General features: G+C 38.3%; 1 protein-coding gene across 1 annotated transcript in view; it reads left to right on the top strand.

Annotated features, from left to right (window-relative positions):
* LOC118629678 (histone-arginine methyltransferase CARM1-like) overlaps nt 1–15,715 on the top strand; it is a 231,674-nt gene that overhangs the window by 182,121 nt on the left and 33,838 nt on the right. The window contains exon 6 of the mRNA XM_036261228.1: nt 13,810–13,987. Within this exon, the coding sequence (XP_036117121.1) occupies nt 13,810–13,987 (178 nt within the window). The remainder of the gene's footprint in view (nt 1–13,809; nt 13,988–15,715) is intronic.

Below are 15,715 nucleotides of genomic sequence, written 5' to 3'. Positions count from 1 at the left end.
TTACTATTCAGATTGCTACTCTTCTATCTATGTTATTCGTTTTCTTATATCTTTTCCTCTTGACTGATTTCTTGCTTTTTTTTTTCATTTTTGACACACAAGTAGAAAACCTTTGAGACTTTCTATATCTGAAAATGTTTTCTGTTCGCTCACACTTTGGGTTTAGGCCTGGGTATAAAATTGTTGGCTCAAAAGTCATTTTCCCTCAACACTTACTTTATTATCTGCTGATGTCCTATATTGCTGATGAGAATTCAGCATCAGTATAATTCTTGTTCATTTGAAGTGAATTATGATTTTTTTTTTTAACTTTGAAAGCTTTGAGGGTCTATCTCTTTATTCCTAGGGTTGTCAAATTATGCCATGATGTATCTAGATTTGGACTAGTTTTTAAAAACTACTCACTCTGTTGCCCAGCTGATGTGGCTCAGTAGTTGAGCATCGACCCATGCACCCAGAGGTCACTGGGTTGATTCCTGGTCCAAACATACCCAGGCTGTGGGTCTGATCCCCAGTGCAGGGCATGCAGGGGGCAGCCAGCTGATTTTCTCTCTCATCGATGTTTCTCTCTCTCTCTCTCCCTCTTCCTTCCTCTCTCTATAAAATCAATAAAGAAAACAAAGTTAAAAACAAAAAAAAAAGCTATTCACTCTGCTTTATACTAGGCTCTTTTAATCAAAAGACTAATCTCTTTCTTGAATTCTGGAATATTTTTCTACTATTTACTTAACTATTATGTCCATATCAAGTTGACTATTCTTTTATGGTTTCAGTCTCTTTAAGTTTGCTCTACATTCTTAGATTTCCTCAAATTGACCTTTCAAATCACACTACCTTGGTCCTAAGTTTTGGCAATTTACCAACTGGATTATCTTCAAATAATCATGTTCTTAATTTTATAGCAGCCTATTCTTTTATAGCTGTAAAAATCTCTGCTCCTCTTGAGGATAGTGATTTAAAAAACAGTTCTCTTCTGTTTCCCATGGAGTTATCTATTTTATTTGGTAATCTCCAGTTTTTTCTTTTATGCTATTTGTTTCCCTCCAATGCCTGGAGAGCCTTGTTTACTCATTTTTCACTGATGAATAAAGAACTGGGTTGTTTAGTATGGATAGATAGTGAGTCTGTGTTCTCAACAGGCCTCTCAAGGGGGAGAGCAGACCAAAGCCTTTGCCTAAGTGGGGTGGATGTGCTGACAGGTAGCTTCCTGTAACATACAAGGATGTGTAACTCACTGGTAGCCTCAGGACCTGCACTGCTGCCAAAATAAGAGTTTTATCCTAGGAGTGAAACTTTGGATGACACTGCCTCATATTTTTCTTTCCTCAGAGTCTGAAATTGGAATATAGTTACCCCAAGCTCTTCTTTGTTTCTCTTTCTGGCTTCAGTATCCACAGTGGAATCCCTATTAAGATGAATCACAACAAAGCGGTGCTAAGAACTTCAGCCAGGGACAAAACCGGGTGATGTCAGCCTCATAGACTCCATATATCTGAAGGGGAGGGTGGGGGTTGGGGTGGGCATACTGGCCCACAAGACAGTTCTGTAGGCTGCTTCTGCTCTTGGCATTTTCTCCCAAACTCCCTTACAGAAAACCTTCCTTAGGTCTGATATTTAGGGCTTCAGAATAATGTGTTCTGTTTTCTCCATAAATCCAATCCAATCTGCTTCCTGTCTTCTAAAATTTCCTCAAAATTTCTCCTCCCTTGCTAACTTTTTTATTGAATTTATTGGGGTGACACTGGTTAAAAAAAAATTATATAGGTGTCAAGTATACAATTCTATGATATAGCATCTGTATATGACATTGTGTATTTACCACCCAAAGTCAAGTCTCCCTCGATCGCCATATGGTTGACCCCCTTTACCCTTTACTACCCTTGCACTCAGCTTTCCCTCTGGTAACCACCACACTGTTGTCTGTGTCTACGAGTTTTTGTTTATTTATCTTGTTTATTCATTTGTTGCTTTCAGTTTTATATCACACATATGAGTGAAATATATGGTTCTTGACTTCTCTGACTTATTTCACTTAGCGTGATATTCACAAGATCCATCCATGTTGGTGCAAATGGCAGTATTTCGTCTTTTTATGGCTGAGTAGTAGTCTATTGTAATTATGTACCATGTCTTCTTATCTAATCATCTAACGAAGGACACTTCAATGATTTTCATATCTGGGCCACTGTGAATACTGCTACAATGAACATACTGGTGCATATGTCTTTGCAAACAAATGCTTTTCAGTTTTTTGGGTAGTTATCCAGAAGAGGAATTGCTTAGGTCATATGGTAACTCTTTTTTTTTTTTTTTTTATCTTTGCCCAAGGACATTTTTCCATTTTTTGTTCAGATAGATTGGGAAGAAGAGAGAGAAACATTGACGTGAAAGGGACACATCAAGTGGCTGCCACCTGCATGACCCAACCAGGGCCGGGGACAAACCGCAACCGAGTTACGTGCCCTTAGCGGGAACCAAACCCGGGTCTCTCTGGACTGCAGGCCAACGCTCTAACCGCTGAGCCAAATTGGCCAGGGCACTCTGTTCTTTTTTTAAAAATAATTTTAAATGAATTTTTAGAGAGAGAGGAAAACATTGATTGGCTGCCTCCTACACACACTCTACCAGGGATCAAGCCTGCAACTGGACATACGCCCCAACTGGGAATTGAACCAGTAACCCTTCATTGCGCAGGACAATGCCCAACCAACCGAGCCACAACAGCCAGGGTGGCAACTCTGTTCTTTTATTATTATTATTATTATTATTATTATTATTTATATTTTTAAAATACCTTTTAATCTTTATTATTGAAAGTATTACAGATGTCCCCTCTTTTGTCCCCCACTGACCCCCTCCCTTCCCACTCTTGCCCCCTCCTGCCTTCCCCACACTGTTGCCTGTGTCCACTGGTTATGCATATGTGCATACAAGGTCTTTGGTTTATCGCTTCCTGCCTCCACCCCCTTTCCCTCTGAGGTTCTTCAGTCTCTTCCCTACTTCCATGTTTCTGGATCTATTTTGATCATCAGCTTATTTTGTTCATTATATTCCATAAATAAATGAGATTATGTGATACTTGTCTTTCTCTGACTGGCTTATTTCGCTCAGCATAATACTCTCCAGGTCCCTCCATGTCGTCTCAAGAGTAAGAGATCTTTCTTTCTTACAGCTACACAGGTCTCCATTGTGTAAATCAGAAAAGTATCTCTGTTCTTAATACAGTTTTCCACAGTGGCTGTACCAGTTTACATTCCCACCAGCAGGATGTGAAGATTCCTTTTTCTCCAATCTGTCCAACACTTATTACATGTTTTGTAGATAATAGCCACTCTAACAGGTTTGAGATGGTATCTCATTGTTGTTTTGATTTGTGTTTCCCTAATAGTTAGTGAAGTTGAGCATTTTGTCATATATCTTTTGGCCATTTTTATGTCTTCTTGGGAGAAATGTTTGTTGAAGTCCTCTGCCTATTTTAATTGGATTATTTGGGGTTTTGTTGCTGAGTTATATGAGTTCTTTGATACAGGGGTGGGTAAAACATAGATTTATAGTTGTTTATATGGAAAAAGACACGCAGGCTATGATTATTACAATAAATAAATAATAATACAAAAATAAACTCTGTGTTTCATGTACTCACAACTGTAAACCTACTTTTGCCCGCTTTGTATTTTGCATATTAAACCCTTGGTGGAGCTGTTGTTGGCAAATACCTTTTCCTATTCAGTCAGTTGCTTTTTTGTTTTGTTGATGGTTTCTTTTGCTATGCAGAAGTATTTTAGTTTGATGTAGTCCCATTCATTTATTTTTGCTTTTACTTCCCTTCCCTTTGGGATCAAATTCATAAAATCCTCTTTAAGACCAAGGTCCATGAGTTTAGTACCTATGTTTGCTTCTATGTAATTTATTGTTTCAGGTCTTAAAGTTAGATCTTTCATCCATTTTGAGTTCATTTTTTTGTAGGGGGACGAATAGCAGTCTAGTTTCATTCTTTTTCATGTGGCTTTCCTGATTTCCCAGTTACCATTTATTGAAGAGGTTTTCTTTTCTCTATTGTATGTTTTTGGCTCCTTTGTCAAAAATTATTTGCCCAGACTTCCGGTCAAGATGGTGGCGGAGGTAAACGCAGTAGCGCGTCCTCCCACAATCACATCCAAGTTACAACAAAACTACAGGACAACCACCATTCAAAACCGCCTGAAATCAAGCTGAATGGAAGTCCTACAACTACGGAATTAAAGAAGCTGCATCGAGACTGGTAGGAGGGGCGGCGGCCTGATGGGCTGGTCCCACACCCACGTGTGGCGGATAAAAATCAGGACACCTCGGCTGGGAAGGTCCTTCCTGAGGAATGAGGGGTCCCCGTCCCACACCAGGTGCCCTGCTCAGGGTTCCAGTGCCAGGAAGAGAATCCCCATAAATTCTGGCTGGAAAAACCAGCAGGAACTGAGGCTCAGGGAAGCTGAAGCGGCTGGAGCCCCAGGCAGCTCCTTAAAGGGCCCACGCACAGACTTATCGGACTCTCTCCCTCTAAGCTTGGAGGGGAGGCAGCTCGAGGGGCACCAGAGACATACAGGGAAGAGCTGTTTGGCACTGGAGAGAGGGCTGGAGAGGGGGCTTTCTCCGGGACAAACGTGCTGTCAGAGGCCTTTGTTCCTTTGGTGAGCCCTTCCCTGGGGCGGCAGACAGCTGCCATATCTGGGACTCCAGCAACCTGGCTCACACTGGTAGCCCCGCCCTGGTGACTCCCTGAGGCCTGCCCCACCCCACCTCACCCAACTTTTAGGCCCACCCAAGCTGTTGGCACTTGCTTAACCATAGGATTGGCCTGACTTGGATCCTGCTTCAGGTTTTCCTAAATTTTTTCAAACGAGCAGCATCTGGTCTCAGCTAGCCCCATACCGCTGGTTAAGTAATACACAGAAACAAACACAGGGAGGCAGCCAAAATGAGGAGACAAAGAAACAGGTCCCAAATGAAAGAACAGAACAAAAGAACTAAGCGAAATGGAGATAAGCAACCTAACAGATGCTGAGTTCAAAATACTGCTTATAAGGATGCTCAGTGAACTCAGTGAGGGCCTCAAGAGCATAAAAAAGGACCAGTCAGAAATGATCGATGCACAGTTAGAAACGAAGGAGGCTTTAACTGAAATAAAGAATAATTTATACAGCTTCAATAATAGAGTACGTAAATCCAAGGAGCAAACCATCGATTTCGAATATAAGGAAGCAAAAAACGCCCAATCAGAACAGCAAAAAGAAAAAAGAATCCAAAAAAATGAGGATAGTGTAAGGAGCCTCTGGGACAACCTCAAGCATGCCAACATTCGCATCTTGGGGGTGCTGGAAGGGGAAGAGAGAGAACAAGAAATCGAAAACCTGTTTGAAACAATAATGGCAGAAAACTTTCCTAACTTGGTGAAGGAAACAGACATACAAGTCCAGGAAGCACAGAGAGTCCCAAACAAGATGAACCCCAAGAGGCCCACACCAAGACACATCATCATCAAAATGCAAAAGGTTCAAGACAAAGAGAGAATCTTAAAAGCAGCAAGAGCAAAGCAGTTAGTTACCTACAAGGGAGTTCTCATAAGATTGTCAGCTGATTTCTCAAAAGAAACTTTGCAGGCCAGAAGAGAGTGGCAAAAATGATTCATAGTGATGAAAAGCAAGAACCTACAACCAAGATTACTCTATCCTGCAAAGCTGTCATTTAGAATTGATGGCCATATAAAGAGTTTCTCAGACAAGAAAAAGTTAAAGGAGTTCATCACTACCAAACCATTATTATATGAAATGTTGAAGGGTCTTTTTGAAGAAAAAGATAAAATATATAAACATACAAAATGGCAATGAATACATATCTATCAACAATGGAATCTAGAAACAAAATGAACAGAACAGAAACATTCTAATGGATACAGAGAACATTTTATTGGTTGCCAGTTGGGAGGGGGGTTGGGGTAATGGGTGGAAAAGGTGAAGGGATTAAGAAGTACAAATTGATTGCTAAACTGACAAACCTCAAAGGGAAAGGGGCTGGGGGGGTGGGAAGAAATAAACCAAAGAACTTATACGCATAACCAATGGACACAGGCAATAGTGTGGGAAAAGGTGGGAGGGAGGCGGGAGTGGGGAGGAGACAGTCAATGGGGGAAAAATGTGGAACATCTGTAATGCATTCTACATTCAACAATGAAGATTTAAAAAAAAAAATTTAAAAAAAATAAAATAAAAAATAAATAAAATTATTTGCCCATATACATGTGGGTTTATTTCTGGGCTCTCAATTGTGTTCCATTGGTCTCCATGTCTGTTTCCTTTTTTTTTTTTTATCCTCACCAGAGGACATTTTTCCATTTTTGTTCAGATAGAGTGGGAGGGAGAGAGAGGAAGAAACAGAGAGAGAGAGAGAGAGAGAGAGAGAGAGAGAGACATCAATATGAAAGGGACACATCGAATGGCTGCCTCCTACATTACCCTAACCAGGGCCGGGGACTAATCACAACCGAGGTACGTGCCCTTGACTGGAATCGAACCGATGACTCATTGGTTCGTTGGCCAACATTCTAACTGCTGAGCCAAACCAGCCAGGGCTGTTTTCCTTTTTTAGCACAATACCGTGTGTGTGTGTGTGTGTGTGTTTAAAATTTTTTTCCTTTTATTGACTTTAGAGAGAGAGGAAGGGAGAGGGAGAGGGAGATAGAAGCATTGATGAAAGAGAACATCGATTGGCCGCCTCCAGCATGCACCCCTCTGGGTATGTGCCCTGATCAGGAATCAAACCAGTGACCACTTGGTGCGTGGGTCAAAGCTCAACCCTGAACCACACTGGCTGGGGGGTGTGGTTTTGATTATTGTCACTTTGTAGTTTGAGGTCAGGAAGTCTAATATCTTGTTCTTTTTTTCTCAAGATTGCTGCCTCTTTTTGATTTTCATGGATGTTGAGGTTTCTTTTTTATTTATATCATTTCTTGTCTTTGTATTGGTCCCATAAAAGAGAGGAGACAGATATATTTGCTTAGATTGCTGCTTTTGCTGTATTTTTCTTTAATGAAAAATCACTTTGCTGTTTTTATAAAAAATAATAGCTTGTGATAAAGAATTAAGCAATCCAAAGTTTAACACAGAAGAAAAATTTAAACCATCATAATAATAATCATTAATATTAGATGAACAGCATTCCAGACTTTTTAATTCAAATATAAAAAAGACAAGAAGGGTCCAACTGGTGTGGCTCAGTTGTTGAGAGTCGACCCATGCACCAATATTGCTGGCTCAGTTCCCGGTCAAGGCACATGCCCAGGTTGTGGGCCCGATCCCCAATGGGGAGCATGCAGGAGGCAGCCAATCAATGTTCTCTCTTACCGATATTTCTCTCTCTCTCTCCCTCTCACTTCCTCTCTCTCTAAAATCAATAAAGAAAAAAAATTTTTTTAATGGTTAACTTTAAAAAAAAAGACAAGAATGCCTAGACAGAAATACTTTCAAGAAAATGGGATTATATTATCTGTAGTATTTTAAATAAAAAGTATGAAATGAAATCAAATTTTATAGAGTTTAACAGACAAAAAAGAAACTTTGTCAAAAAAGAGAAATTGCTTAACTTTAAGTACTCTTCATACATAGAAATATTACTTCCTAAAATATTCCTTTAAAATTATGGAAAACAGTAAGAAATTGGAATCATTTTTTTTAACCTCATGATAAAAATTCACTCCTTCCTGTGAAAAAGAAATGAAGTCTTACCCTTTAAGACAGCATGGAGGGACCTGGAGAGTATTATGTTAAGCGAAATAAGGCAGTCAGAGAAAAAAAAATGCCACATGATCTCACTTATCTGTGGAATCTAATGAACAAAATAAACTGACGATCAAAATATATCCAGAGACATGGAAGTGGGGAACAGACTGGCAAACCTCAGAGGGAAGGGGGATGGGAGGTGGCGGGGTGGGAAGAGGTAAATAAAGAACTTACATGCATATATGCATAACCAATGGACACAGACAATAGTGTAGTGAAGGCAGGAGGGGGGCAGGAACAGAGAGGAGGGGGTCGGGTGAGGGAAGAAAGGGGAGCACTTGTAGTACTTTCAGTAATAAAGATAAATTTTTTTTTTATCCTCACCTGAGGACATTTATAGAGTGGGAGGGAGAGAGAGGAAGAGAGAGAGAGAAACATCAACATGAAAGGGACACATCGAGTGGCCGCCACCCGCACGACCCAACCAGGGCCGGGGACAAACTGCAACCGAGGTACGTGCCCTTAGCGGGAACCGAACCTGGGTCTCTCTGGACTGCAGGCCGACGCTCTAACCACTGACCCAAACTGGCCAGGGCAATAAAGATAAACTTTAAAAATTAATTAATTAATTATAACAAAAATGAAATGAGGTCATCGACGTTCTCATATCTCTTCTTTCCACTTCCCTTTTGTTAGTTATATGTTGTTTTTATATTGTCAAGGTGTAATGGAATTCTCTTCGAAAATTCATGCAATTTTTTGCTATCTGTTCTATAATTAAATGGATTCCTTTCTAACCATTAGTCATTTTTTAGCGTCTTTATTACCAGTTTTTAAATTCATCTCTTAATTATGTGGATTTTTATTTTTATTTTTTGGCAAATCATTTTGAAGAAGGGCTTATGGGTGCTAGATACCCTGAGTTTTGTAAATAGCGCCTTCTGGATTTAATCTTCCTTTCTTCACAATATCTTTCTTCTAAATTCTGTAGACATTGTTCCATTGTTTTCTTCAAATGAATGTGCCTATAGAGGAGTGTAGTGCCAGCCTGATTTTCTTTGAATTTTAAGATGATTCCTTTTTCTGCCTGGGTGCCCAGGGAATACTTGATTTTTTTTTTCCCCTTTAAATCCAGAATCTTGAGCGGAATGTATTTCCATGTTACTATTACTATATAAAATATTTCTATGACCCCTATATATTTTTTCTGTTTACAAATTCAGTTTTTTTTGTTTTTTTTTAGGAGAATTTTTTTTAGTATACCTTTGAATGATTTTTCCATCCCATTTTTATAAATGTCGGAGACATTAATTATCTGTGTTCTGTTTTGTTTTAATCTGTCTTCCCCATTTGTTAGCTTCTTTCTGATTGCAGAAATCACTTTGACTTTTAAAAATCTACATTCATTATGATAATCTCAAACTTTTCTATTAATAGCATAACTTTAAATGTCCTATTAAAAAATATTTCATACATACAAAAATAGAGATGACTTAAAGTATAAAGAATACTAACCAAATAAACACAAATACCCACAACCCAGTTTAAGAACTAGAATATAACTATCTATTGAAATTTTTTATGCCTCTCCCAGATTCCATCCCTCCCTTTACTTCCAAAATTATCAACATCTTGAGTTTTATATTTAGCATTAAAGAGTTCGAAGAAATAATTTAGTATGTCTTAATCAATATGGTTTACTTTTAAAAACATTTGACCTTTTTAATAAAAGGAATCATACTACATATTCTTCAGTGACCCACTCCCCCCCTTAAAATTCTGCTTATTATATTAATTTATGTTAACACATATACCTCCAGTTCGTTCTTTCTCACTGTTGAATAGTATTCATGGTTACCACCATTTATTCATTCATTTCCTTGTCACTAGTAACTTCATTTTATTTAAAAATTTTATATTATAACTGTCAATATTATTATAAAAATTTTATGACAGGTTATCTTTAGAATGTATACTTCTAGAGGGTGATATTTTTAAGTTATAGGATTAAGTGCATCTTTAGCTTTATTGAATAATGCCAAAATGGTTTTCTAAAGTGGTTATATATAATTTGAGTGTAATATATTATTTTCTTGGATATTGATTGTGTGTTATTCTGTAATTATATTGCTTTGCTTCTTGATTTGTTTTCTTGGGTCTAAAATCTCCTTTTTAATCTCTGTTCTATTGCTTTATCATCTTGTCTTTATATTCTTCTTTTATTTAATCTCTATTCTTTTTGACATATAGTCCTTTGTATGTTCTCATTTGATATGATCCTTGAAATAACACTATGGAATAGGTACTAGCATTATTCTTATTTTATAGGTGAAAAATGGACTTCCAAGAAATTACATGTCTTAACCACAGTCTTACAGCTAGTAAGTCGCAAATTCACAACCAGCACCCAAGTATTTCACCTCCAAACTCTTGCTGTGTCCACTACTTTAAGATAAAATATAATCAAATGCTATATTGGGTAGTTCAGTTTCTAAGACTAATTCAGCTTCCAAACTGAACAGGCACAAATAAACAACACATATATAACACATGCAACTCAATGAAAAACCTCCCCAGTGACATGAGAACAGTGGAATAACAGGTGAAATTACCCCTGATCCATCTTGGAAGTCACTGTGATAGTAAAAGGATGAATTCTACTGCTGCTACCACCTAAACTGTGTGTGTGTGTGTGTGTGTGTGTGTGTGTGTGTGTGTGTAAGCAGCTGGTAACAAGTGACAGGACTATTAAAAGAGGCTTTTGAAACTCAATGTATTATCAAGGAAACAGGATAGAAATAAGAATATGATGTGGATTTACTTGTACCGTGATGGTATCTTGGGAGAAGAGCCTCTGTCCTTAACTCCCTCTGTCCTGAAGGTCAGGTCACACAGTGAAAAGCGGTGCCACAAGGAATACGGTGGATGGCAGAGCCTTCTTCTGCATTAAGGGCCTTTTCCAGCACTTGGAGGGACATACTGAAGTTGATTTTTCCCTAGAACGGGTAGTTCTACTGAGTTTCAGTTTTGGAAGAAAGGTATATGAAGTGAGATAAAGTACCTGTACTGAGAATGTTGTAAACCAAAGATGAAGAAAGGCAGCAATATTATATGTTTTATATCTGGAATTAGCTGCTCCTGTGTTTTAAAGCTATTATTGGTTGAGTTTATGTCCTATTATTGGTTGAGTTTATGTCCTATTATTGGTTGAGTTTATGTCCTATTATTGGTTGAGTTTATATCCTATTTTCAAATATCTTTGTCAAGAAATTGTATTTAAACCTAGGGTTATCAAATAACTATTTTCATTATTGCCTAAAAAGGTTGGTCTGTGGGAGCTCAATAAATGTTCAATGAAAAAAAAACCTACAGAGTATTCAGATAAGTTTGGATGTGTTTGATTTAACTGTGCCAACTGGTCTAAAATATATTACAGAAAAAAGATTGTTGTTGTATTAATTAATATGTGATTACAAAATATTGTGTATTTTTATAAACAGAGGTACACTAAAATGTCTGCTAAGAAATATACCCTGCTGCCCTGGCCGGTTTGGCTCAGCAGTTAGAGTGTCGGCCTATGGTCCAGAGAGACCCGGGTTTGGTTTCCACTAAGGGCACGTACCTCGGTTGCAGTTTGTCCCCGGGCCCTGGTTGGTCGTGCAGGTGGCAACCACTTGATGTGTCCCTTTCACATCGATGTTTCTCTCTCTCTCTCTCTCTCTCTCTCTCTCTCTCTCTCTCTCTCTCTGTCTCTCTCTCTTTCTCTTCCTTTCTCTCCCTCCCACTGTATCTGAACAAAACACAAAAAAATGTCCTCGGGTGAGGATAAAAAAAAAAAAAAGAAAGAAATATACCCTGCCACCTGGATGATGGGAACACAAGTGATTTTTATTGTCATGTTTTTGCTCATCTATATTTCGTTTTTGTAGTGAATAATATTTTAAAAATAAATTGAATATAACAACAATAATAATTTTAATACTTTATATTAAAGCCCTTAATATGCTTTATCTTCTGTTAGCCTCACACAGGCCTATATAAATGCTATTTTTAAATTCCAGATTTGAAGCTATTAGGAATTGGACAAGTTTGTTCAGGCAGAACAGAAAAAGTGGAAATGAGACATATCTGAAAGGTAGAAATAAGAAAACACAGTAACTAATTGTCTGTGGGGAGCAACGATGTATGCCTCCAGGATACTGAGGATTATAGTATTAGTGACAAAATAGAATCAAGGAAATGCAAGATAATAGAAAGATTTTAATTAAATTGAAAGGAATGGTTAGTTTTCAAGAAAAAGCCGGGGTTGGCTCTTGCTGATGTCGAGAAGAGGACCAAGCACCTTGGTAGAACCGTTGGGTGCAGGCTGGAGCTCAAGTGAGAGAGGAGCCTGAAGAGGGAGCTTGGCCAGCCACCCGCAGGGGAGCCGTCCTTAGAGCTGTGCGCATGGATGGCTCTCCTGAGAAGAGAATGTGCAGAGAGAAGCAGGGCACTGCAGGCCTCAACCTCGAGGCCTTGCCTCCGCACAGTCCCATGGACTTGACCACCGTATGGAATGATGATGGGGTGGAATTCCAAGAGTCCTGTGCATGGACAGATGTTGACAAAGGGTGGCATTTTCAAATAGCTTTATTTCTTGTTTTTCCTTAGAGATTACTTGATTTCTTACTTTAAAAGTAACGGTAGGAAAGACATTTAGTAAGCTTGTAGGGCACATGTTGGTGAGCAGCACCGTAGAAGGTAGGACTGGAGGTGAAAGATACTCTAGCCATGTGAAGAAGTGATCAGAAATTGAAAAATTGAATCATGATAAATTCAGGGTATATCAAATTTAGAATGAGGAAAGGGATCAAGTTAGGAAAATACAAATGGAAGGTCTCTGACTGTGTATAGATACAGGGAGCAAAGATGTAAGAGTCTTGGGGTCTCAAAGAACCACAACTTGGAAAGGAATGTGCTGTATACTATGCTGGTACATGTAAGATGTTTATGAGGAAGTATTATTTCAGGCAGTAAAAAGACATAAATGTAATGATGCAATCGCCTTGTCATATTTGGCATTACGAAGACCTATATTAGAGATATAATAAATACATTTCTCTTCAAAGCCCCTCTTTTAAGTGAGTTCAAAGTTATTAAATAAAGTACAGAGGACATCAAAGAAAAATGACTACATAACTGTAAAATGTACTTCTAAAGACAGATTAATGAACATGGTATTAATTTTGGAATCAAAAAATCAAGGGATAATTTAATAAGGATCAAGATCATTAATTTGAGCAAGGTTATTGTACAGAACATTTTGGCATCTTTATTGCAGGCAGAAAAATGGGAAATAATAAAAAGCAACCTTTCAAAAAGTACCTGTGCATATACAGAGTGGGGCAAAAATAGGTTTACAATTGTGAGTATGCAAAACATGGAATTTATTATTGTATTATTATTTATTAATTACGATATTATTTATTTGTATTACAGCTGTAAACCTACTTTTGCCCACCCCTGTATTACACACATATTCACACATATAAATATACAGTGTTTGTATAAAGAGTGCAAAAGGGTATACATCAAACTATTAATAGTTATTATTTGTATGTAGTATAATTAAAGGTATTTTTATTTGTCCCATTTCTGAATCTTCTAATTTATCTATATTAAATATTAAATGTTAAATATTTGTGCAGTAAGGAAAAAAAACTGCCCCAGGCTTAGTTGGTTGGAGCATCACTCAGTACAACAAAAGGTTGTGGGTTCGATTTCTGGTCAGGGCATCTACCTGGGTTCGATCCCAGGTTGGGGCAGTTCAAGAGGCAACTGACAGATGTTTCTATCTCACATTGGTGTCTCTCTCTCTCTCCCCCCGCTCTCCCCCTTCCACTCTCTCTAAAATCAAGTAACATATCCTCAGGTGAGGATTATAAAAACTGTTTAAAGTGTTTATAGAAACAAATATGTCGCTTGCTTCTCATCCCTCTCACATCGTCAACCCCTAGCCTATGGAACTTATTTTTTATAAGATTCTAACAATAATACCGGTACTCTATTTCACCTTTTTCAGGTACTAGTGAAAAGTAACCACCTTTCAGACAAGATCATTGTTCTGCCAGGGATAATTGAAGAAATCTCACTTCCCGAGGCTGTGGATGTGATCATTTCTGAACCAATGGGGTACATGCTATTCAATGAAAGGATGCTGGAGAGTTACCTTTATGCCAAGAAGTGGCTGAAAGCAAATGGTGAGTTGGCCGATCCTGGTTTAGAAAATAGGCTGACTTGTCTGTCAAATTTGCCATCCTTTCCCCCCATATTTAATTCGTGACAGAAAGGAGGAGAGAACATTACTATTACACCAATTATTTATTTTCACAGTATATATTTTATTTTATTTTTAATAGGTTTATTTATTTATTTATATTTTATTAAATTTATTGGGGTGACATTGGTTCACAAAATTGTATAGATTTCAAGTGTATAACTCAACACAGCATTATCAGCACAGTGCATCGTGTGCCCATTGCCCTAGACAGAGTCTTCTCATCTTGTCCGTAACACGTGCGATCGTCCCCAGCCATAAAGATGCTGATGGCAGTGTGCTGCACGGGGTTCAGTCAGTACATGACCAGTTCAGAGCTGTGTATTTTTATTCTGGTTCTATCACATTCTTCCTTAAGGAACTTGGCCTAATACTTGACCTTTTAACTTTGATGTCCTTACTTGTATGATTAAAAATCATCTCTAAAGCCCTATCAAGTGTTGGCCTTCTCTAATGTAATAAACTCTCTAGGGTCTGCTAGGTCTTTCTGACATACTCTTTTTCTACTGTTCGTCTTTTTCCCTGTGATCACCGCATATAATCAGGATAAAAATATAAAGTCCAATAATTTTTGTGTTTACCAAGTGTCTGCATGTGCTAATCAAGTTCCATGAATTATCTTATGAAAATCTTACAAAGTGTGAATAACAGAGGTTGCAATTTATTTCAAGGGTTAATGCTGAGGTTCTTGTGATTTGCTCTTCCTTCCCCAGGGGACATTTGACAACATCTGGAGACATTTTGGGTTTGATAACTGGGCGAGGGCGTGCTTCTGGCATCTAGTGGGAGAAGCCAGGGATGCTGCTAAACATCCTTCAGTGTACAGGAAAGCCTCTATGCATCAGAGAGGTACCCAGCCTAAAATGTCAGTAGTGCCAAGATTGAGACCTGGCTCAGCGGGATAGGCTTGGAAAGACCTGGCACGATGAGGAAAGCAACCTAACAAGGACATACCTTTAATATGTGGCAGAAAGACCCTTGCGTGTGCTGTGTACGAGAGACTCACTTCAGATGGAAAGACACACACAGATTGAAAGTAAAGGGATGGAAAAAGATATTTTATGAACATGGAAACAAACAAGCAATAAAAACCTGGGGTAGTAATACTTATACCATAGAAAATAGACTTTAAAACAAAGGCTATAACAAGAGACAAAGAATGACTCAGCACTTCCATTTCTGAGTATTTATCCAAAGAAACCCAAAATACTAAGCTGAAAAGACACACACATCCACATGTTCATTGCAGTATGATTTACAATAGCCAAGATATGGAAGGAACCTAAGTCTCCATCAACAGATGAATGAATAAAGAAGTGGTGCAGCCCTGCTGGTTTGGCTCAGCGGTTGGAGCGTTGACCTGCGGACCAGAGAGTCCTGGGTTCAGTTCCCGCTAGAGGCACATACCAAAAAAAAGAAGTGGTGCATATATACAATGGAATATGACTCAACCATGAAAAAGAAGGAAATCTTGCCATCTGCAAGATGGATCTAGAGGGTATTGTGCTAAGTGAAATAAGTTAGAGGAAAACAAATACCATATGATTTCAGTTATTATGGAATCTATCAAACAAAATAAATGAACAGCACAACAGAAACAGACTCATAGATACAAAGAACATTTTGATGGTTGCCAGATGGGTAAGAGATG

This window comes from Molossus molossus, unplaced genomic scaffold (genome assembly GCF_014108415.1).
Source record: "Molossus molossus isolate mMolMol1 unplaced genomic scaffold, mMolMol1.p scaffold_m16_p_14, whole genome shotgun sequence".
Taxonomy (NCBI): domain Eukaryota; kingdom Metazoa; phylum Chordata; class Mammalia; order Chiroptera; family Molossidae; genus Molossus; species Molossus molossus.
The sequence above is the reverse complement of the archived record's forward strand: the minus strand, read 5'-3'. Positions and strand labels throughout refer to the sequence as shown.